At 31.8% G+C, this 26,174-nt stretch overlaps 1 protein-coding gene across 1 annotated transcript in view; it reads right to left on the reverse strand.

Moving 5' to 3' along the window:
- Positions 1-26,174, reverse strand: part of LOC139513004 (scavenger receptor cysteine-rich domain-containing protein DMBT1-like) — a 70,218-nt gene that overhangs the window by 23,111 nt on the left and 20,933 nt on the right. The window contains exons 15-31 of the mRNA XM_071301050.1: positions 24,194-24,366; positions 23,636-23,783; positions 20,992-21,164; positions 20,532-20,691; positions 19,936-20,114; positions 19,247-19,400; positions 18,156-18,325; positions 17,386-17,548; positions 15,330-15,493; positions 14,759-14,915; positions 13,336-13,508; positions 12,482-12,644; positions 11,396-11,565; positions 9,266-9,425; positions 2,307-2,476; positions 1,302-1,455; positions 405-577 (exon numbers count right to left, since the gene is read on the reverse strand). Coding sequence (XP_071157151.1) covers positions 405-577; positions 1,302-1,455; positions 2,307-2,476; positions 9,266-9,425; positions 11,396-11,565; positions 12,482-12,644; positions 13,336-13,508; positions 14,759-14,915; positions 15,330-15,493; positions 17,386-17,548; positions 18,156-18,325; positions 19,247-19,400; positions 19,936-20,114; positions 20,532-20,691; positions 20,992-21,164; positions 23,636-23,783; positions 24,194-24,366 — 2,804 coding nt within the window. The remainder of the gene's footprint in view (positions 1-404; positions 578-1,301; positions 1,456-2,306; positions 2,477-9,265; positions 9,426-11,395; positions 11,566-12,481; positions 12,645-13,335; positions 13,509-14,758; positions 14,916-15,329; positions 15,494-17,385; positions 17,549-18,155; positions 18,326-19,246; positions 19,401-19,935; positions 20,115-20,531; positions 20,692-20,991; positions 21,165-23,635; positions 23,784-24,193; positions 24,367-26,174) is intronic.

Here is a 26,174-nt window from a genome sequence, read left to right on the forward strand (position 1 = left end):
AGTATTTTTTCTCAAAAAGTAAAGCACATAAGACCGAGTTACACAATTTATAAAAATCTTTAAAAGTTAATGAAATAATATTTTATTAGATTTAAAATGACTTAACAAAGTGAACATGCATGGATGTTTTGGTATCTTTGATATACATTATAAGAAAATGTACCATAAATACTGAAATTCAGCTCGAAAAAGTTCGTACGCGTTATGACCTGAGATTTGATTCTTCAATGCAGGTCATGACCTGCATTTTCATCGTCACAGGTTGACAGGTATGGTATAAATACTTGTCTTTTGCTTAATCACTGTTGCTTCACACATGTACAAACTCTAGATGTTGTTTGATATTTTTGTATTATTGGGTTCCTATACATTGATGTATAACCAATATCTCCTAAAATCCCTACCTATCTGACACTGAACACCCACATCTTCCCGATGACGGCAGTTATTTGATCCGATTGGTTTAGATGAACACTGGAATATAGTGCTCTCTGTTCCTTCACATTTGACATCATCCAGTAAGATTGGTCCTGAACCTTGTCCATAGACGCTACCACTCTTAACAACAGCGCCAGTTCTATAAATAATTCAAATATTCAAAATGTAACTTGTACATTTTTCTTATCAATTAAAAAAATTAATCAAAAATACATTTAATAAAGAATCTGCAAAAGTCATTCAGTCTGTGATGTATTTAATAGGACTAAATTAAAAATTTATAGCAATACATTGCTATCATCCATAAGCTATGAAATATGTCATGATGTCCCAACAGAAAATAAGGTGGAAACTAAAGCAACCATTCCATGAGTAAAAGTGATCAAAATCACTGGTGAAAAGATTGGAAGACTTAAGTTTCAATAACTTCAAATCATATTAAGGTATGGTTTAGAGAATATAAACTTAATAAAACATATTAGTTTTTGTAAATCATTGACCTTCGCCATTGTCAGTTGTTAAATTTACATAACATCTTCATTATTTTCATATCCAAATCATGTTCTCACAGTTTCCTATCTTAAGTATATATCATTTGAAACAGAAGAAATTATCGATTCTTCTTATCTAGTAGACTACTCTTCAAAAAGAATGTTAATTTAATAGAACAATTATTATCGCAGATTTTTTAATGTATCTTTATAAATGTTGCAAAAGATTTGATGGATACAGGTGGACCAAGAATACAAACATTCAATGAATTACTAAGTTTGTATGAACTTTGGCCAAACCATCAAATAAAGTATCCACAAAAAAGCCTAATCCATGAAAGTGAATGAATTCACAAGAAAACAGCAACCTACCTACTATATCCAGCCATAGCACAGACAATGCTGGCAGCTTTAGCATCAAACATATCATCACAAACTGTACCCCATGTATTGTTCACAAGAATCTCCACTCTGCCTTTGTTTGGGGAATGATCAGGACTTATAAGTCTGAGAGGATAGGTCTGGGCTGAAAAACGATAAAAAATTAAAACATTTTATCTTAAATATATATTATAAGAAATTTTTTTAAAAGTTTATTAATAATCTGAGGAAGCAGGACATGAAGACAGAGAACTCAATCTATGGTGGAGATAGAATATCTGATGAGGGCAATACAAAAAGATATTGTTTGAGGTTGATATTTAAAGAGTTTTGATATAAAAATGTATTTAACAACTTACAACTTAAAAAGGATGGACATAAGTCTCAGGGATTGAAAAGGTGTTATCTAAGAAATTCAGAATAAATAAGATTAAGAAATAGCAATTGGTAGAGTTTTTGATATAATAACAATTTAGATCACAATATTAGATGATGATGCATGATCACAACACAAGTGGTGTAAATCTGAACAAATCGCAAAATATTTCAAGTATATTAATTTTGAAGTAGGCTGAACATACCCTGTCTTGCTGATTGAGAGTTTCTCACCATCTATTATAGATCTCAAGATAGTATGCAAACATATTGGTTAAAATCGTCCTTTAAAGGCAATTACTCTTATAAGGAGTTGGCTGAAAATTTTGGTCAAGCTACTTTACTTGTACATCTTGTCTTGCTGATCACATTTGCTGTTTAAATTTCATCCCTATCTTTTATACTTCTTAAGAAAATAGGCAAAATCGAAAGAAAAAAAAATGGTAAAAATCAGCTTGTAAGAGCAATCTATTAGGAGAAGATTAATGTTAAACAGACAACAATGACAATGAGAGACAATAGATGATTTACACCATGTGATAGAAAGGGCTCACGTTGGCATTCTGGGAAAGATGAGCTAAAAAAATGAAAATCTGGTCTTTATATAATATTTATACAAACTTCTACATATAACCCCAAGATCCTCATCATGACCACAATTGCTCTGTCCCCACGGTCGAGTAGCACACCCATCTAATGAAGACTCATTTCCGCTACATTTTACATCATCCAGCCATATCTGTCCTCTGCCTGCTCCAAAGTATGATCTGGACTTCACTGCAACTGTTGGTCTAAAATTCACAATAATTGATAATGAATTAGAGATTATCGTTGATCGTCTCAACGAGATTAATTTTCTTGCTTAAGCCGAGATGACCAATGATAATCTATTTATCGCTATTTTACCAGTGACGACGTTGTCAATTTCATGTCAATTTTATAAGAAACGCCACATGCCTTCTTAGTTTCTAGCGATAACTTTCCATCTCAAGCGAGTAGCATGATATGAAAATTATCACAAACAAGTGAAACTGCGAGCTACTGCTCACTGATGATACCCCCGCCGCAAGTGGATAATATTAATAGTGTAAAAATAAGGAAGTGTTCGGTAAACAGGAAGTTGTCGAGTGATGAATCTGAAAACGCATCACACAGTATAGCTGACTTATAAAAATCCTGAAACCAAATTTCAGAAATCCTTGTATTGTAGTTCCTGAGAAAAATGTGACGAAAATTTTTAACTTGGTTATCATGTGTAAAATCATACAAGTGTTCGGTAAACAGGAAGTTGTCGAGTGATGAATCTGAAAACGCATCACACGGAATACCTGACTTATATAAATCCTGAAACCAAATTTCAGAAATCCTTGTATTGTAGTTCCTGAGAAAAATGTGACGAAAATTTTCAACTTGGCTATCATGTGTAAAATCATACAAGTGTTCGGTAAACAGGAAGTTGTCGAGTGATGAATCTGAAAACGCATCGCACGGTATAGCTGACTTATATAAATCCTGAAACCAAATTTTAGAAATCCTTGTATTGTAGTTCCTGAGAAAAATGTGACGAAAATTTTCAACTTGGCTATCATGTGTAAAATCAGACAAGTGTTCGGTAAACAGGAAGTTGTCAAGTGATGAATCTGAAAACACATCACAGGGTATGGCTGACATATATAAATGTTGATACCAAATTACAGAAAGGGTGGATGTGTAGTTCCTGAGAAAGATGTGATGAAAGTTTCATGGGACGGACTGACTGATGGACGGACTGACAGACAGAGGTAAAACAGTATACCCCCCCTTTTTTAAAGCGGGGTATAAAAATGATCAAACGAAAATAGCACAAAATAGTAATAATATCAATTACACAATATTCCACATAAATAACTTGAAAATATTTGACTGTTTATAAACTGTTTAAAAGGTTTATTTTGACAACTTTTGTCATTTTGTCATTGCACGGATATCCTATATCTTTGTTTTTCTATTCTGTTAAGGTCTTCTCTTGCAGTAATGTCTTCTATAGATGTCAATCTTAACCCCATATTTGTAATTAGTCATCTTACCCTAACAACGCTCTATTGAACTATTATTATATATCTGAAACTTATTTTCAACTGATTTAAAAATGATGTAATGGTTTAATGATTAAATGGTATGTTCATTTGAGAAAAAAATATATTAGTTTTAACTGTAAAATTTTAACAATGTACATTAAATACTTTATATTGATGGATTTATCATCTTCATGCTAACAATGTAATGAGTTAATAACAACTTACATAGTAATCCCCAATGCAGATCCTCAACCATAGCTTTCAAAATTCTGATTAAATAAGCATTGGGAAAGTATAATAGGAAGCTCTGTCTAAGTACTATTATATATAACTGTAAATTCAGAATTCATTGTGTGTCATTATAGATGCAATGGTTAAAAGAAAACTACAATTTGTTAATGTTATTTCAGGAATAGCTACCTTCTACTAGTTCATTGAAGTAGATAATGATTTCATTATTTAAAATTCCAGTTTAACTGATGAGCTTTCATTTTGCCCTTTTTTCCATATTGATAATAACATCACATATATTTCTGAATTTACAGTTATATAGGGCATTCAGATAATAATTCTGGATTTTTCTTTAAAAAAAAATTTTGTTGTTGTAATAACCTGGAAGGTTTATGAAATATCAAACAACAGGTTATTTTGTTTATTTTGAGAGTATGCAAGTAGTTCATATTTAACAGTACTGTTTCAGCTACTGCATGCATGACATGAATATAAAAATATGAGACAAAAGAGTTATAACATACATGTATGTCAAATGAGGGGATCAACTGTTGAAAATCCAGAAATTGTTAATTAACCGATATTGGGCTTAAAAAATACATGCATTGTGAGAATAAGGGCAAAAAAAAAAAAAACATTTGTAAAACAAATTCTAAAATTAAGGCTGACATAGAAAAGAAAAATCCCCAAAGTTTAACCTGGTGTATCAAAATGAATTCCATCTGAGAGAACATATAAACATATACTCTTTTTATAGACTTAGAAGACCCTCATCTCCTATCAATCATGTACTCATTTAACAGGGACAAGAAGACCCTCATCTCCTATCAATCATTTACTCATTTAACAGGGACATTTGGATCTGATAAAATATCAAATTTCAGTATACCATGGATTCATTTATTTGGGTACCAATTTTCTTTGATTGAGGAAAACTTACATTTTTGAGTATATTTTGTAGTTTTGCCTAATTCTTAATTTTTAGGTTAAAATTGAATATAAAGGTATATAAAATAGTATATGATGCCACTGGTGAAAACACAACACAGAATCCCTTGTATAATATACTGGGAGGAGAACTAATAAACTGTCACAAGTCATGTCTGATTCATTAGAACATTTGCTGAAACTTTTTATCCAAAAATAATGAACTCTCAGTTAAAAATAGAATGAAATTCAAAACAGTGTGGCTGTGGCCATTGATTGCCACATTAAATTCATCCATCGACTGGGACAATTTAGGTGAACGTTTGTATGTAACGACCGCTGCTCACTATGTACTTTTTAAAGACACTTAAACTATGGGGTCACCAAAGGTTCTCAACACCTTAATAAATTAATTCGAAAAATTAATCAGAAATAACATGATGTTTTGATTTATATCAATTATATAAATCAAAACATAAAGGTTATTCCTGATTAATTTTTCGAATTATTTTATAATTAAAGGCGTTAAGAAACCTTTGGTGACACCACAGTTTAAGTGTCTTTAAAAAGTACATAGTGAGCAGCGGTCGTTACATACAAACGTTCACCTAAATTGTCCCAGTCGATGGATGAATTTAATGTGTCAATCAATGGCCACAACCACACTGTTTTGAATTTCATTCTATAAAAGCCTACTATGAATTTATTCTGTTAAACAAGTAGTGTAAAATGAGGTGATATATGAGGATGAGAATTATGACACTGTGATGACTGGATATGACACTGAACACTAGCTACAACTGTACACACACATGGAAGCAGTAACATAATAATATCTTACTCAAAATAGTTTCTACAAATAAAATGCAAGAATTGTGATGATGTAAACAAAAATGATTACTGACAAAGTAATATCTGTTTATAATTGAAGAATAACCATACCTATCAAATGCATTTGTTGCAACTCATATAAAGCCTTATTCTCTAAGGTAGATTTACTTACATAAAGCCGTTTTCTTTATGATAAATTTACTGACTGGAGGTGTGATGAGATGATAAAAGCTGTAAATTTTCCCCTTGACAACATTTATGTACCCTTCGACAATGAAGTTTATCAGTACATTATAAGTATTCCTATGAGCATCAATTGTGCCCCTTTTTTAAGCACATTTTTACCTGTAGTGTTATCAATCAGTTGATGGCTAATCTCAGTAACTACCCATCTAAATTCCATTTAATTGATGAATTCAACAACACTTACCACTATCTTGATGATATTTTATCATGAAGTAATCAAGAATTCTCTAAATATACTGCCAACATTCATCCAAAGGAACTTACTTATAGTAAATAAAATATTAACAGCAATAGCTGTCATTTCAGTATTACACCTCTTCACAAAAAATTTTCGACAAAAGGGAAACAAGAGGCTCTCAAGAGCCTGAATCGCTCACCTGGTAAACAATGCCTTATTGAACATATTGAACCATGCCAGGCAAACATGTACAGCTAACAATTCTTCAATATTACAAATATATATGACTTACTGTTTATAAATTAAGAAAATGAGACCAAAACACAAACACTTAAAACTTAGCAATGGACTGTGAAAATGAGGTCAAGTTCAAATAAAACCTGCGTAACCGACATATAGATCATAAAATATTTTCATACACCAAATATAGTTGACCTAATGCATAAAGTATTAAAAAATAGACCAAAACTAAAAAAGTTAACTTTGACCACTGAATTATGAAAATGAGGTCAAGGTTAGATGACACCTGTCAGCTAGACATGTACACCTTACAATCATTCTATACACCAATTTTAGTAGACCTATTGCATATAGTATAAGAAAAACAGATTATAGTTACAATAAAAGAATTTTAACAATAAAATTGTTATTGTTACATTATTAAATTGTTATTCTTTCGAATTTCTTCATTCATGATTTGGATTTATTCCACTGCTGAGAAGGGGCAAGGGGCTCCAATAACAGCAAAACAGTTAAATGATTTCATTAATAACAGTTAGGCATGGACCTTTTAACTTGTAGGGGGACATGGTTTTTTTTCTGGTCAGAATATTTTCTATTTTTTGGAAGTAGCACAACAAATTATTTTTTTTGCAAATTGCAAATTGAAAATTTCAGGACAGGTAGACCTTGACCTAATAAATAATTTAACTTCTAGTCTTATTTGCTCTAAATGCTGGAGTTTTTTAGATATAAGCCAAAAACTGCATTTTACCCTGTGTTCTATTTTTAGCCATGACGGCCATGTTTTTAGACAAAATAAAAAATAAAACACAAACTTTATTTTATACACCCTACTGATCATTCAGTTGAAGTTTGGTTGAATTTGGTTGAGTAGTTTTAGAGGAGAAGATTTTTTAAAGTTAGCAAATATGATGAACAAATTGTGAAAAAATTGTCATTAAAGGACAATAACCCCTTAAGGGGTCAATTGACAATTTTGGTCATATTTAACTTATTTGTAGATCTTACTTTGCTGATCATTTTTGCTGTTTACAGTTTATCTTTATCTATAATGATATTCAAGATAATGACCAAAAACTGCAAAATTTCCTTAAAATTACCAATTAAGTGGCAGCAACCCAACAATGGTTTGTTTGATTCGTCTGAAAATTTCAGGGCTGATAGATCTTGACCTAATGAACATTTTTACCCCATGTCAGATTTGCTCTAAATGCTTTCGTTTTTGAGATATAAGCCAAAAACTGCATTTGACCCCTATGTTCTATTTAAAGTAAGGGCGGCCATGTTTTTTGACGGATCAAAAATTGAAGCACACACTTTGTGCAGGATAATCTAAGGAACTATCATGCTAAGTTTCATCCGAATCCATTCAGTAGTTTCAGAGGAGAAGATTTTTTAAAGTTAGCAAATATGATGAACAAATTGTGAAAAATTGTCATTAAAGGACATTTACCCTTTAAGGGGTCAATTGACAATTTTGGTCATATTAACCTATTTGTAGATCTTACTTTGCTGATCATTTTTGCTGTTTACAGTTTATCTTTATCTATAATGATATTCAAGATAATGACCAAAAACTGCAAAATTTCCTTAAAATTACCAATTAAGTGGCAGCAACCCAACAATGGTTTGTTTGATTCGTCTGAAAATTTCAGGGCTGATAGATCTTGACCTAATGAACATTTTTACCCCATGTCAGATTTGCTCTAAATGCTTTCGTTTTTGAGATATAAGCCAAAAACTGCATTTGACCCCTATGTTCTATTTAAAGTAAGGGCGGCCATGTTTTTTGACGGATCAAAAATTGAAGCACACACTTTGTGCAGGATAATCTAAGGAACTATCATGCTAAGTTTCATCCGAATCCATTCAGTAGTTTCAGAGGAGAAGATTTTTTAAAGTTAGCAAATATGATGAACAAATTGTGAAAAATTGTCATTAAAGGACATTTACCCTTTAAGGGGTCAATTGACAATTTTGGTCATATTAACCTATTTGTAGATCTTACTTTGCTGATCATTTTTGCTGTTTACAGTTTATCTTTATCTATAATGATATTCAAGATAATGACCAAAAACTGCAAAATTTCTTTAAAATTACCAATTAAGTGGCAGCAACCCAACAATGGTTTGTTTGATTCGTCTGAAAATTTCAGGGCTGATAGATCTTGACCTAATGAACATTTTTACCCCATGTCAGATTTGCTCTAAATGCTTCCGTTTTTGAGATATAAGCCAAAAACTGCATTTGCCCCCTATGTTCTATTTTAAGTAACGGCGGCCATGTTTTTTGACAGATCAAAAATCGAAGCACACACTTTGTGCAGGATAATCTAAGGAACAATCATTTTAAGTTTCATTCAAATCCATTCAGTAGTTTCAGAGGAGAAGATGTTTGAAAAATTGTTAACGACGACGACGACGACGGACGCCAAGTGATGAGAAAAGCTCACATGGCCTTTTAGGCCAGGTGAGCTAAAAAGGGATGATTATAATTTTCCTATTGATAATTTTCTTTTTTTGACACATTGATGTTTCTTTTGCGCAGTCTTCAAGTGTTTATATGTCAAACACTTTTGCAATAACCGTGTTTGTTGTGAGGTATTGGATTACAATTCCTTTTATCTCCCAGCTAATTTTTACTGTTTTTATATCTTTTTAGGCAATGACTTACCTATACATATTAAAAGATTAGTCAGCTATGTCTTAGCTAGTACAAACAATCAGTAGCTGCTGACTTACCTAGTATATCCAAAGATCTGTTTACAGACAACCTTGGCTATATGGTAATTAGCCCAATCATCACACACTGTTCCCCATTGGCTGTTGTGATAGACCTCTATACGACCTTCATACCTGATGACTTACCTGGTGTATCCAAAGATCTGTTTACAGACAACCTGGGCTATATGGTAATTAGCCCCATCATCACACACTGTTCCCCATTGGCTGTTGTGATAGACCTCCACACGACCTTCATAGCGAGTATTGCCACCAACAAGTCTGACTGGTGATGTTGCTGTCCTTCCTGTATAAAACAGTGCATGTGAAATCTTAGAAGAATTAAAGCTATCACCTATTAGTGTAATAGTCTGATTTCTAACTTGAATCCTTGAGAGGATACCTTTAATTTCCTATACAATATTATTTCTGTTATACAAAGAAGGGGTTAATTGGGTTACTAATGATAAAATACAAGTGAGAATGGAAGTGGGGAACGTTTCAAAAAGACAACAACTCCATCAAAGAGCAGAAAACTCTTTATGTATATAATACCCCTATGGGAATGATAATGCAAGGCTTCCAAAACGGTCATATATTCCGGACAATTGTATAATGTCCGGTAAAAGTCCGGCTGGGAAAAGCATGAAACGGTCTTTTACTTTTTAGATATCAAGGTTTTTTCGGTCATTTTTACATAATTCACGATCTTTTTGACCCAATATTTTGCCTTTAACAGCCACACATTTCCGGTCATAAAAGTGACATGATGATTAATTACTATCAAAACAACCCCTACTTCAATACTTTCTAATTTTAATCAAGGCTAATTAGTTGTTGGACAGCTTAAATCGGTGAAGCCTGAAATCTACCTGTTCAGGTGACAGGTAAACTATTTTCAGTACCGGACATCTTATAAATTGATCGGTCTATAAACAATTATTTTTTAACATTTCAGCGGTTTGTATCTAATTGATTTAGACCAAAAGATTAAAATTATAAGAAATATGTTTATAAACATGATTTGATGAAAAATTTAAAAAAAATCGTCCGAACTACGATAGTACAAACTGGAACACATGTGCGCATGTGCACAGGTGGGAAGTTTAATTATGCATCCTACATTTCTTCAAAAATGCTAAAATTATCATTCAACCCCTGTATCTAAAGTTCATTTGAAGTATTTTGTTGAAAAAATAACGTGGAAAGAGCTCCTTCACTCAGTCGTGCTTTGTGAAACGTACACGGATTTCAAGTATCCGTACATGGTCCATGTTTTACCATTGTCATGTCAACATCCGGTTTAAAAACGAAAGTAAAGTTTTGACAACATCATTTTGCACAAATAAAGAGTCTAAGGCAGATATGAGCACGCTGAATTGCACACTTTGAATGATGCACTGTCAATTTAACAGTTTACGTCAGAACATCAAATTCATATCAAAGTAAAGTTTAATAACGTTTTTTTTAATCTAATGTCAATCATTGGGATGGCCATCTGATTACTATAATTTATTTAAATTGCCTTTTGTGACTTAGTCTTAGGGATTAAAATCGGGATCAGATATAAAATGTTCGGCTGGCTCAAATATTTTTTGGAAGCCCTGTGATAATGAACTGATTTTTTTTGTTTTTTTCAATTTTGCTGTTTACATCTTCTCTCTTGGCATTTTTGTTAAGATAGAACTCCAAACCATAACAAGGTCATACAAATTTCCATGAATGGACAAAATATATTTTATCATAAAGATATTGGCCAAGTTGGTTTTATGGATTGAAGCACTGAAGGTCAAGGCAAATATTTGCTGTTCCTGTAACTGACATGCAATTATAGATAAAATATTGTACTTTAAGGGTAGCAAATTCTATAACAATGTCACCCTGAATGCCTATAAAAAGCTCAATTCTTTTAGCAATAAAAATAACTAGAGTAAAAGTCAATATTTGAACAGTTAGTTATCAGTATTTTTTTGTAGTTCATCTTTGAAGTGAAAATCTAAGGTAATGAACGCATAAGCATCCATTTGGAATAAAATGAACTTTTCATTATCTTACTGAAAAAATGTAATGTATGATACAATATAATTTATATCCCTAATCTACCTTTACTGGAAATAGATCCAACCTAAAGCAAATCTGATTTCATGTGCTTAACTGTAATAAAATTTGGAGGGCAGTTTAATTGGACTCCACAATAAAGATTTCAAATTAATAGACCTACCCTTAAAAGTCTTATTCTATAACAGTTAATTGAAGCACTATAAATGATGTTTTTACCTGAACAGCTGACAGATGCATCCTCACTATGTCCACAATTATTGACACCCCATCCACGACTGCCACATTGTGAAATACTGGTCTCATTACCAACACAATTAACATTGTCAAGCCAAATCTGTCCACGCCCTGCTCCATAAAATGCATTTCCTTTAGCAAGTGCTCCATAACTTCAACAGAAAAAAATAGAGAGTTAGTCACTACTCCATAATTCTCTATCAAATCAACAGTGAGTAAAGTCACTTCTCCATTACTCTAATTAATAAATATCAAGTAAGCTAATGCTCTGGTACACTGCTCCATATCTTCAATGAAGATTTGCTGTGCAACTGAATCAATTCTCCATAACAGTTGATAACTGATCCTTATGTTCCAAAAAATATTTTTATTAATAAAATCTATCTTCATTGCTTCCTCAATTTTTTAAAAACAACAAAATATCTAAAGTGAGAATAATTGAAACAAAAGGACAAACAGCACAAATTTTATTCTTTTTAGTTATATTATAGTCAGTTATGCTTTTTATAAATGCTCCTTTTGTTTGATTCTGGTTATAAAAAACATTGGTTATGCTATTATTGTATTAATTGAAGATGCCTATTGATGTAGCTGAAACTTATAATTCCTTAAAAAAAAAATCTACTGGGGATGGATATTCATTATCAGAATTCTACAGGTATTGTTAATGATATAACTTTAAAGCTCATTTCCTTCTTAAAACCATATAAGAAATTTGATGCTATGAGGAATATGTGTGTGTGTATTCAAAAGCTGTGTCAGGAGAGGATAACCCATTCTTTTGTAGATAGAATATGATGCAAAAATAAAATAAAACATTTAGAAGATCTATCAGAATTCTGTAAAATGGGACTTTTCATCAGGATTTTCTAAGGAACATAAATTTTTGCCAAAAATATGACCAGAAAAGAGCAATATCAAAAGGGATCCTATATAAATCCTTTGAAACAGACAAATATATCTTGACATATAACTTCCAAATAAACTGTAGCAGCAAGATTTCAATTGTATTCAATACGTAAAACAGAAACAAGCTTTACTTCCTTCTCCTATGAAGCATTTTCTTACCTTGGTTTTCCCAGCATCCTACAGATAACTTGAGCCTCTCTTTGGTCCCAATAATCATCACAGATTGTTCCCCATGTGTTGTTGTAGAAAACCTCAACACGACCTTCATTATCACTCCTACCACCAACTAATCTTACATTCAAATTAGTTGTCACATGACCTCCTATTAAAGGTTTTCAATAAATATTTGTTACATTTAAAACTAATTTTATAAACATTATTTTCAAAAATAACAAAAAAGCAACAAAGCAACTAATAAACAATGGTTTTCTAAACAAAACATTTGTGCGCCTACATATCAAATCGAAATAAAGAATAAAACGGTCTTAAGGTTCTAAAGAGCCTGTATTGCTCACAGTGTTTTAACCAGGATCTGAAAAGGGCCTTAATGTCATTGAAAAAAGGGCAATTTTACGCACTAATTAATGTCACTGAAAAAAAGGCAATTATATAAGCCTCATAATTAATTAGCACATAATTTTTACTATGCATTCTTGTAAATTCAAGTTTCAGTTTAAACGGAGTAATATACTTCACTACTTTTGGTTCAATTTTATATTACCAGTCTCATCAAGTATGTTAACAAATATTGTGATTTTTTTAGTCAAAACTTTCCCTTCCCCTATGTTTCTGTGTTTAATCTTGTTGTCCATGTTGATTGGCAGGCATATTCATTGTATACATTTCTAAAATCTAGATTGGTTACTCAGTAATTCATGAGGAAATTTTTATTGTTAAAGCTAAAGGAAAAAGATAATTTACAACAACAGGCTACAGACACTATGTGATGGGAGAAGTTCACTCTAGGCTGATAAACTTACTAAATAGATTACAATGATAATTTGAAAACTTACTAGGTTGACATCTAACTCCTGCATCTTCATTGTGGCCACAATTATTATTACCAAATCCATTAAATGTACATTGTCCAAGGTTTGTTTCTGTTCCAACGCAAACGACATTGTCCATAATAATTTTACCACTACCTTGACCATACTTGGCTCTTAGCACAGCTGTAGCACCATCCCTTATAAAATTGACAAAACTAATTCATTAAGACAAAACTTTGTATTGGTCATATTCTACCCTATCTTCTCCTTTTGGTATATCTTAGAGACACAACTTTCTAAAATAAACAGCTGGACCAAGAGGTCATGACAATCACGTCCTGTACATATTGAAAATGTTGTGAGAATAAAATGGAATTTTTTTAAGGCATTTTATAAGCTAGTAAAATGGTTCTGTACATATAATTGCATGAGGATATCCTTTCACCTATAGTAATTGCTTTCAACATTACTGTTTTAAAAGTCTCATAACTATTTAAAATTAGAGGCTTCAAGGAGCCTGTGTCACTCACCTTATATTTTTGTTTACTATTGATGCATGAAATAGTGCAACCATAATACTTTTGCCTTAGTTTCAGAGATATAAGCCCAAAACTGCATTTTAACCTGTGTTCTTTCTGTTATAATCAATGTTTGCCATGTTGATTGGCAGGCAGGGTCATTAGACACATTTTTTAAACGAAATACCCTAATGATGATTGTGGCTACGTTTGAATAACTTCTCTAAGTAGTTTCAGTGGAATATATTTTTGTAAAAGGTTGCAACATTTGTTTGAAAAATTGTTAAAACACAACTAGGGTAATAACTCCTTAAGAGGTCACTTAACAATTTTGTTCATGTGGATTATGCATAGATCTTACTTTGCTAAACTTTATTGCTGTTTACAGTTTATCGCTGTCTTTAATAATATTCAAGATAATAACCAAAAAATACCAAATTTTCTTAATATTCCTAATACAGGGGCAGCAACCCAACAACAGGTTTTCTGATTCGTCTGAAAATTTCAGGGCAGATAGATATCAATCTAAGGAACATTTTACCCCATTCAGAAATACTCTTAATGCTTTAGTTTCAGTATAAGCCATGCATTTTACCCCTATATTCTATTTTTAGCCAAGACGGCTATACTAGATACCCAGTAATGATTGTGACCAAGTTTGGTTAAATTTGGCACAGTAGTTTCACAGGAGAAGATTTTTGTAAAGTTAACAACGACAGACAACAATGAAGACGAATAATGGACACCAAGTAATGAGAAAAACCTTTTAGGCCCGATGAGCTAAAACACAATAAAATTTTAATAAAAAACTATTTGTCTACTACAAATCAAATACTCTTAACCTTAATTCCTTAATACCCTTTATTAGAACTGAGATAAAAGCCTACTTATATTCACCAAGATTTAATGAAATGACAATTGGTACTCACGTAGAAAATCCCAGCATTCGACAGACAACAGCAGCATTTGAGTTAGTCCATGCATCATCACATACTGTGCCCCACTGTCCACCAAAATTCACTTCTACTCTACCTTCCATACTAGAGCCACCATTTGCAAGTCGCACTGTCACATTCTGTATAGTCCCTGCACCAAGTAAACAACTAAGTTTTAGGAACAATGTGCAAAATAGTACAGAAATGAAATCAGTTGAGAAGCAAGCTAATTTCCATTATTCTCTGATTTGTTGTTTTACTACCAATAATGAAATTACAAAACTTAAATCAGCAGACTTATCATGCATGCATATTACCTTGCTGGTAAGTTTTTTTTCAATCAAAGAGGTATTTATAAACATAAAATTTCAGAATCAAATGAGAAGCAGTATATACCAAGTTTTAAACAGTTACACAACATAATTCAATTTAAGTTTCATTATATCAATTTAAAAATAAATCAATTTTTGGAAAATTGGTTTATATAACTTGGAGACAGCAATCTTCCAAATAAAATATCCATGCTTTTAAAATAGAATATAAAGATTATAAAAGTTGTGTTTACCATCATTACAGTAAGCCCCAGCATCCTCTGTATGATCACAATCGTTTTCACCCCATCCTTTGAAGCTACAGTTCTGTATGTTACTCTCTGATCCTAGACACTCCACGTCATCCATCCAGATTGGTCCAGTACCTGTTCCTATCCCTGTTAAAGCTCGACCACCTCTGAAATTAGGCAGACAGATGTGTACATATTATTTAACTTTTTTAAACTGATCTTGTTAACAAGAAAAACTTTAATAAAGTTTTTTTTTATTCTTTTCTATTATAACTTACAACAGTTCAAACACTCAGTATGGTTCATAATAATGAATGAGCCTTCAGACTTAAAATAAAAATGTGTCCTTAAAACTTTCGAGTTCAATGCATTTCCGTCAAAAACTCTGGTTTTAGTGAACATCATTTGTGCGTTTAGGGGCGTTGTCACTTCGGTTCCAATGTTGAACAAGTGGTTGAAAAGCTATAAAGCTATATTGCAGGAATTATTCGGCAAATTAAATTCTCATAATTGACTTTCAGCACTGCTGTCATTAGGGAATTGTAATTAAGTACCAGAACAAATATTATTTCTAGTTTATCCTGCACAATGACGATCACTAAGACGCTTGATGAACATTTATAGTGCAGGGATACAGGCAATCCCCTCTATCTGGTAAATGACGTCATAAAGGAGCGCATAATTGACAAGTTTTCTCCAGTGACGGACAAACTAGAAAGTGGTCTATTGTCCAATGTAAAGAGCACACATTATAACTTATTATATTATACTGTATATTTTACTTGAAAATATTGAAAAAAACAACACTGTTATTTTTACATGAAAATATTGAAAAAAAACAAGTTATTTGTACATGAAAACATTAACAACAATCAGCATAAAAATTCTATTTGGCAATGCTGAAAGCAAATGTCAAACTTTTATGGACCATGCAATATATAATCCATCATGAATTAGAAGTTTAAGTTTTTTCTCTCTAACTTTATCAAAATGTATGAAAGAATCTTAGTGATCAGATGCCACTCTCTTCTACAGAGATGAAAATACAAATGTTCCTCTCAAAAAAGGAGAAGGTTCATGAAGGGTTAAAATTGGCCCTGATTTTTTTATGTTTTTTAAATCGGGCCAAAAAACTAAAATTTCACAAAGAAATACTTGTGATAATACTACTAAGACAAACATATTGTTTCGGGCACTTTCCTTTACTATTTATGGAGCAATGACCCCTTAAATGAGCATAATTTGTATTAAAAGGTCAATTTTGGTACTTTTTGTCCATAATCTCAATTGTTTTTGGCATAATTAACCTTGGCCTCTATCTACGATCCAAATTTTTTTTATATTGATGAAATCTATATCAAAATTGGAATCTTTTGGTTACAACACATTTTGGATCATAAGTGGCGGCCAATGTGTTTCGAAAGCTTTTAGGTCTGAAAATGCACAAAATCATCATATTTTGACAAAATGTCCAAAATGGGCTTACTTTTGGCGAATATCTTGTACTCTTATGAAAAGAACTGATATATTTAGCATTTATACTTTTGAAATAGACACATTTACGAACCATATTGAGAATTTTTTTATGTTTTATGATAAAGTTGATATTTTAGGCCATTTTGTGCCATTAGTGAACCTTGTCTTTTGTTTTCAATGTTGCTTCTTATCTGGTTAATCAAAAGAGGAGATATCGTATATATGTAACCCCTCCCCTCCCCCCATTATTTAACCACCAAAATTGCAAAAATAATATAATTCTTCAATGCTTTCTAGTTAAAGTTAATCTAAATTCTGAATGAATAAATGATGATTTCAGATTTTTTTATAAAAGATTTCATCTATATTTTTTTTTTCCAATAATAACCATTCATACATATCTGATGGAATATTTCAAGGCATGACAATTAAATAATGACACCAATTTGTGATCAAACAAATATCCTCTGTTAATTCTGTTGCTTGAGTTAAATAAGAAAGCTGCTATCTTATGATTTGTTTACAGTCTTACTATATGTCTTATTTCATAGAAAAAATAATAATGAAAATATTTCAAATTTACCTTGAAAATCCTAACATTTTACAGACAACTTTAGCATCTCGGTCATCCCAAGAATCATCACAAATTGATCCCCAGACTCCATTGTAACTAACTTGTACTCTGCCTTGGGTATGTGTAAGTCCTCCAACCAAACGAACTGTTGGTGTCTGTGCGTTTGCTGGCACTGTAAAATAAATTCATGCTGCCAAGTTAATTTGTATTTAAAGGCAGTTTTTGACACAATAGTATTTGTCTTATAATTTTCATTCACGAGTCTGTGCATTATTGCTTCTAAGTTGTAATTAAACAGACCTACAATAACAAATTTAATGTGTTCACATAGACATAGTGATGAGAATTGTGGTAATATATGTCCAACCAAAACTATAGCTGTTGATCAATTATCTAAAAACATAAATTAAGATACAAATTTAAGCATGAAGGGAAGTCAATGTATAAAGTTAAAATTACAAAATGGCAAAAAATTTCATGTTTTCACACAGGTCATTTTTGGGGTAAAAATATCTACCACAAGATATTTAATGTATACATTGTACAACCAAGCATGGCAATAGGTTTCAATTCTATTTAAACTAAACTAAAAGGGATGGGATCATATAATTTGGTAAGACATTATAATTACATTTACAGAGAGTATGTAGAACCATCATTTGAAAGGTAATGTTTAACTTGCAATAATAAATCTGACACAAGGGAGTGATCACATTATTTTTTACTTTCATGCATGACTTTTAATAGTTACGGTCACATATCTGAACATTTATACATACCTATACAGATAACAGAAGCATCTTCTGTATGGTCACAGTCATTCTGACCCCATGGTTTCCTCTGACACTGTCCTAAGTTTGTCTCGGTACCATTACAGTCTATATCATCTATCCAGATAGATCCTGTCCCATTACCATAGTAAGAATTGCTTACTGGAACACCAATCATACTAAAATACAACACAAAATGCTTATAACCTTATTTGTAAAAGAAGTCGCATGCATTGTGGTGGCTACTCCTTCATATAATACAAGGGAACACAGGATGTAGATGACAGGACAGGTCAAAACAATGTATTGGAGAAATATGTAATCAAAAATAATCTTCATTCAAAATATTGAAAAATTCAAAACATTGGCAAACAAAAGGTTGGTGTCTGACAAATCTAAAATATCTGGAGTTCTTGAAATTTGTGGTGGATAAACAGATGGATAGACGGAATAAGAAGGACAGACAATCAGGGGCCGGTGGTTTAATTTGTGGTTAACTTAACAGTAGCATTATCTTTAACATGTCGTAAAAAAGATTAATAAAAGGAAAGGAAGGTTAAAATGCTGTTATTGAACTTGATTTAAAAGGGGGATTGCAATAAAGATTCTCAAATATTTTACATTTTCTGAAGGTTTATTCTGTCAAAATAAGTAATGATGGATAAAATAAATCATAATTAATCAGGTTATTCTACCTGATATAAAGAGACTATACTTACTTTGTAAAGCCTAACATGTGACAAACAACAGTAGCTTCTGGCACTCCCCATCCATCATCACAAACAGTACCCCACACTCCAGCATGAAGTACTTCTACTCTACCTGATATAAAGGGACTATACCGACTTTGTAAAGCCTAACATGTGACAAACAACAGTAGCTTCTGGCACTCCCCATCCATCATCACAAACAGTACCCCACACTCCAGCATGAAGTACTTCTACTCTACCTGATATAAAGGGACTATACTTACTTTGTAAAGCCTAACATGTGACAAACAACAGTAGCTTCTGACACTCCCCATCCATCATCACAAACAGTACCCCACACTCCAGCATGAAGTACTTCTACTCTACCTGATATAAAGGGACTATACTTACTTTGTAAAGCCTAACATGTGACAAACTACAGTAGCTTCTGGCACTCCCCATCCATCATCACAAACAGTACCCCACACTCCAGCATGAAGTACTTCAACTCTACCTGCCGTTGCTTTTGGCCCTCTCAGGCGTACTTGTACCTGTAGCGACTGAGCTGTTAAAATAATATTAATAATTACTTTAAATACTTAAAAAAACTTTCTACATGTCACATTTAAATCAAGCTAAGTGGACAAAATGTATGCAAACAAATTATCTAACATAAGTTTTCATTTAACTTATGGTCAAACTGTATGCAAACTATATATTTAACATCAATTTCATTTAGACTATTAGTTAAGTAAACTATGAAATTTCAGGACGCTCCGATTTATAATTCCTAAGAAAAATGTGCATTTATGGCCATTTATATGCATGTGCAAGATATAAAAATCATATTTCCTACTAGTAAACAGGAAGTTGATAACCAAGGCATATGAAAGTGCATAGCATATAGTATAGCAAGCTCACATAAAGCCTGATACATTTGTACTAAATATCTGAATGGTGTGATTTTTTTGTTCCAATAAAATGTGAAGAAAATCTCATAAAACAGACATACAAAGGTATAGAGTGGTGTTATAATAATGAGACCTAAAATCTAGGTTTTTCACAACTAAACAAACATATTGTTGTGACATGATACAAACCTGTTTCACAAATGATACCGACATCTTCTGTATGGTCACAGTCACTGACACCCCATGGGTCATGTCCACAGTTAGCAAGAGAGTTTTCTGTACCACCACAATGAACACTATCTAACCATATAGGTCCCTGGAAATTTGATGTAGAATACCTGGAACCTGATACTGCAACTGCCTGTACACTAAAAAAATCAAAACCAATATCTAAAATATCAACTTGGCACAATAAAGTTAATATAGTTAGATATGACTGAATGGCCTTTTACAGCTTACTTAACACAATGAATTATGTTGAAATGATGTGCTAGGCTCCATTGTTGAGTATATCCTCATTCTTTGGACTTGGGCAGATAGTTGTTTCATTTTTGCATAATGTTATTTTTTATCTGTATCCACGTTATTTTTTTCCTCATTGTTGATGGCTGTACAGTGACCTATAATTGTTAACTTCTATGTCACTTGGTCTCTGATGGAATTTTGTCTCATTGGAATTATAACTTATCTTCTTTATTTTCATTTTTACAGCTTTATTTTCCTTGAAGTGGTGAAAATAAATATCCAGTGCTCAACAATTTTGTTTTCAAATGCTATAAACTTACAACTGGACTCCTAGCTGATTACACACAACTTTGGCTGCTGTACTGTTAAAATCATCATCACATACAGTACCCCATTTACCCCCATAGTTAACTTGTAATAATCCAGCATTAGTTGAGTTTCCTCCCGTCAGACGGAGCTGAATATTCTTAGAGGCTGGTGCTAAAAATATATTGATTGTATTACTATTTTGCTGAATATATACAAAATACATTAAATTCAAACAACTAAAATACTTTTTTTACTATTTTGAATAATCCAAATATTTATGACAATGAATTTCTTTTTTAATTTCTTCAAAATCTACATCTGATGAAAATACAGACCAGATGGTGGCAGGAATCTAATAGATTCATTACAACAAAAAAGACACAAAGTAGTACAGATCTGAGAGTACTCACAGTTTCTGACAGCTAGTTCAAAGCCAAAAAGAACTGCTGAGTAATGAAAAATACTACTTACTATTACGACAGATAACTCCAACATCTTCTGTATGATCACAGTCAGTGTCACCAATGGCATTAGTTTTACACTGTAATATAGTGGACTCATTTCCCATACACGTTACTTCATCCAAGTAAATACTTCCAGTTCCTTGTCCAAAACCTGCAGCTGTTACAGGTAAGGCATTCTGACTGCAAAAGAAAACAATCTTTTTTTCAATTTGTAAATATAATTGTATGTTTGTCTTTTCTAGTGAACTTAAAAGTGTTAGAAAACAAAGCCAGAGAGCTGATTTTTCATAATACTCATCCAAATGCTTGAAATTATCGATTGTTCACGAGTCAAATGCAAAGTTACTTAATTTACTATGAAAAAAGCAAGTTAGACATTTTTAAAACCGTAAAATGAAAACATTTTCATGCCAAATTGAATTATAGAAACTATTATCAATCATTTACAAATTCTTTACATAAAATTAACTAAAGAATCTAAAGAGTCTGTGTCGCTCACCTTGGTCTATGTGCATATCAAACAAAGGACACAGATGAATTCATGACAAAATTGTGTTTTGGTGATGGTGATGTGTTTGTAGATCTTACTTTACTGAACATTCTTGCTGCTTACAATTAGATGTATTTGTAGATCTTACTTTACTGAACATTCTTGCTTACAATTATCTCTATCTATAATGGACTTGGCCCAGTAGTTACAGAGGGAAATATTTTGTAAAAATTTACAAAAAATTACAAAATTTATGAAAATTGTTAAAAATTGACTATAAAGGGCAAAAACTCCTTAAGGGATCAATTGTCCATTTTGGTCATGTTGACTAATTTGTAGGTCTTACTTTGCTGAACATTATTGCTGTTTACAGTTTATCTCTATCTATAATAAAATTCAAGATAATAACCAAAAACGGCAAAATTTCCTTAAAATTACCAATTCAGGGGCCTTTCGGGCCAGGTGAGCTAAAAATACTGTTTCCTGACATTTGACAATGAATAAAACAGTACATGAATCTGGAATCATTCATAATAAACTAATCATAGATACCAGGATTAAATTTTGTATTTACGCCAGACACCCGTTTCGTCTAAGTAAGCCTCATCAGTGACGCTCGAATCCCAAAAAGTTAAAAAGCCAAATAAAGTACGAAGTTGACGAGCACTGAGAACCAAAATTCCTTAAAGTTTTGCCAAATACAGCTAAGGTTATCGATTCCTGAGGTAGAAAAGCTTTAGTATTTTAAAAATTCAAAAGTTTTGTAAACAGTTAATTTATAAATATGACAATATCCATGATAATTCATGTCAGCACTGAAGTGATAACTACTGGATTACTGGCTGGTGAAATTTTTTATGATTCACTTAAATCTTCAGGTTGTTATTCTGTTCTCAAAATTAACAGTAGCGTGGTCAATTTCTGTGAAATTCAGTTATAGTTCATCAAAATCATTTCAGTTTTAAAGTTCAACATTGCATAAATTATCTTTAAACGTTTTTTCAAAAAATTATGAAATTTTAGGTAAAAAATGCTTTGAAACCATCAATACAAGTTTGTTTATAGTATGGCTTTTTGTAAATAACAGTTGGAAAAAAGGAACCCTTCTTACAATTCCTCAAAAAAATACCAAAATTGTCTGAAAATTTTTCTGGATCTTTGACATAATATACTGTAAAATTTTAGGAAAAGATTACCATTATGAAAAAGTTTGTAAGGGCTCCGCAGAACCCAGTGTCTCGCCTACTTTTGCTGTAAATCGCAGGCTAAACAAAAATGAGGAAAAAATAAATAAAATATTCCTCTTGATACTATCTTTTGATTGTAAAAAGCTTCTGTCCAAGTTTGATAAAAATCCAGGATAGTTAATTATGAATCTAATAAATGTTTTAAAAACTTAACTGCAGACTGTATTTAATGTTAACTGGAAGAAAAACTAAGTCCATTTATAAGTAAAATACAGATACACAGGTACAAAATATTAAAAAAAATTCCTTCTAGATACTAACTTTGCTTCTGTCTAAAGTTTGGTACAAATTAAAAATAGTATAAGAAAGTCATTAAAAATTTTGAAAATTTAACCACAGAGTGAATGTGTTGTTTCCTGGTAGAAAATCTAAGTCCATTTAAAAATAAAATATGGATAAAATGGATTTTTTTTTTTTACAAAATTTACTTCTGGAATATGTCTTATGATCATAAACAAGCTTCTGTCCAAGTTTGGTACAAAACCAGGATAGCCTTAGAAAGATATTTAAATTTAAAAAACTATAACCACAGCTAGAGTGAATGTAATGTTTCCCTGCAGAAAAACTAAGTCCATTTATAAGTAAAATACATAAATATGGAATTTTATTTTTACAAAATTTACTTCTGGATACTATCTTATGATCATTAACAAGCTTCTGTCCAAGTTTGGTACAAATCCAGGATAGTTTAAGAAAGTTATTAAAATTTTAAAAACTTTAACCACAGAGTGAATATTTGTGGATGCCGCTGCCGCCGACGGAATGTAGGATCGCTTAGTCTGGCTTTTTTTTTTACTAAAGTCGAAGGCTCAACAAAAATGGAATAAATTAGGTCATAGAAAGGTGTAAATTTTTATTATTTAGGATAAAAATATTTTAATATTGATACGAGTTCTTTGTCATTATTTCTTTACCTTGGAAGGTTGAGACTTCTGCAGACTACAGATGCAGCATTCTGGTCAAATTTGTCATCGCAAACAGTACCCCATCTACCACCAACATTTATCTCAACTCGACCTTGAAATCTGTTGGGACCGTTTGCCAATCGTAGCTGTGGTTCTCCTAACAAAAGGTTACAAAATTTGGTTAATAATACTGAAGTTTAAATCTTTTTCACAAGAAAATTTGAAAGAAAAATTATCACAAAAACCTTAAACAACACAAATAAATGTGCAATTGTCTTGTTTTAAAATATTTGTCAATGTTCTAATATAAATATGGGGAAAAAAAGGTAATAAGGCTTGAACATGTTTTTTTAGGGTTGGAAATTATTCAACTTTATCCAAGTAAACCCTGAGGCAATGTTTTGTAAATTCCTAAGATCAAAAAGTCTTACACTATATTAATATAGGGACATGTGGTATACATGCCGTTCAAACAACTGTCTAACAGAACTCAAATGATGTGGATATTACCAATTTTAGGTTACCATACAACCTTCAACAATGAAAAAACCCATACTGTCTACTTACTAGCATTACAAACAACACCAACATCTTCTGTATGATCACAGTTGTTTATATACCATCCCTTGTTACGACATTGTAGGATACTTCTCTCTGTTCCTGTACACTTTAGATCATCTAACAATATTGGACCAGGTCCTCCACCATATTGTGAGCCTGCTACTGATAAAGCTGCATCTCTGTAATGAAACATGCTTCTATGTGTTTTTATTATATATCTTAGTAATGACCTTGGTAACAAATGACCTCAGCGTTAACTGTTCTATATGTATTGATATCTAAGTAATGACCTTGGTAACAAATGACCTCAGCGTTAACTGTTCTATTTGTACTGATATCTAAGTAATGACCTTGGTAACAAATGACCTCATCGTTAACTGTTCTATATGTACTGTTATCTAAGTAATGACCTTGGTAACAAATGACCTCAGCGTTAACTGTTCTATATGTATTGATATCTAAGTAATGACCATGGTAACAAATGACCACAGCTTTAACTGTTCTATATGTACTGATATCTAAGTAATGACCTTGGTAACAAATGACCTCAGCGTTAACTGTTCTATATGTACTGATATTTTAGTAATGACCTTGGTAACAAATGACCTCAGCGTTAACTGTTCTCCATGTACTGATATCCAAGTAATGACCTTGGAAATAACTTACCTTAGAATTTACTGTTCTCCATGTACTGATATCCAATTAATGACCTTAATAACCATTAACTTTAGTATTTATTGTTCTCTATGTAATAATATCTAAGTAATGACCTTGGTGGCAATTGACCTCAGCATTCATTGTTCAATATATATGAACTGATGCCTGCGTAATAACCTCATCATTTATTGTTCTCTATCTACTAACATCTAAGTAATGAACTTGGTAATAATTGACCTCGGTATTTATTGTTCTCTATCTACTAACATCTAAGTAATGAACTTGGTAATAATTGACCTCGGTATTTATTGTTCTCTATCTCCTAACATCTAAGTAATGAACTTGGTAATAATTGACCTCGGTATTTATTGTTCTCTATCTACTAACATCTAAGTAATGAACTTGGTAATAATTGACCTCGGTATTTATTGTTCTCTATCTACTAACATCTAAGTAATGAACTTGGTAATAATTGACCTCAGTATTTATTGTTCTCTATCTACTAACATCTAAGTAATGAACTTGGTAATAATTGACCTCGGTATTTATTGTTCAGTATGTACTAATATCTAAGTAATGAACTTGGTAATAATTGACCTCGGTATTTATTGTTCAGTATGTACTAATATCTAAGTAATGAACTTGGTAATAATTGACCTCGGTATTTATTGTTCAGTATGTACTAATATCTAAGTAATGAACTTGGTAATAATTGACCTCGGTATTTATTGTTCAGTATGTACTAATATCTAAGTAATGAACTTGGTAATAATTGACCTTGGTATTTATTGTTCTCTATCTACTAACATCTAAGTAATGAACTTGGTAATAATTGACCTTGGTATTTATTGTTCAGTATGTACTAATATCTAAGTAATGAACTTGGTAATAATTGACCTCGGTATTTATTGTTCAGTATGTACTAATATCTAAGTAATGAACTTGGTAATAATTGACCTCGGTATTTATTGTTCAGTATGTACTAATATCTAAGTAATGAACTTGGTAATAATTAACCTCGATATTTATTGTTCAGTATGTACTAATATCTAAGTAATGAACTTGGTAATAATTGACCTCGGTATTTATTGTTCTCTATCTACTAACATCTAAGTAATGAACTTGGTAATAATTGACCTCGGTATTTATTGTTCAGTATGTACTAATATCTAAGTAATAGAGAATACTTCATAATTATGGTTTACTTGTGTCTAATCCATTTTTCTTTTATTCAGCAAATAAAATATGTTTAAACTAAATCTAAGTAATTACCTAGATAATAATTGACCTCAGCATTACTTATTCAATATAAACTGATACCATAGTACTG

This window comes from Mytilus edulis, chromosome 2 (assembly GCF_963676685.1).
Source record: "Mytilus edulis chromosome 2, xbMytEdul2.2, whole genome shotgun sequence".
Taxonomy (NCBI): domain Eukaryota; kingdom Metazoa; phylum Mollusca; class Bivalvia; order Mytilida; family Mytilidae; genus Mytilus; species Mytilus edulis.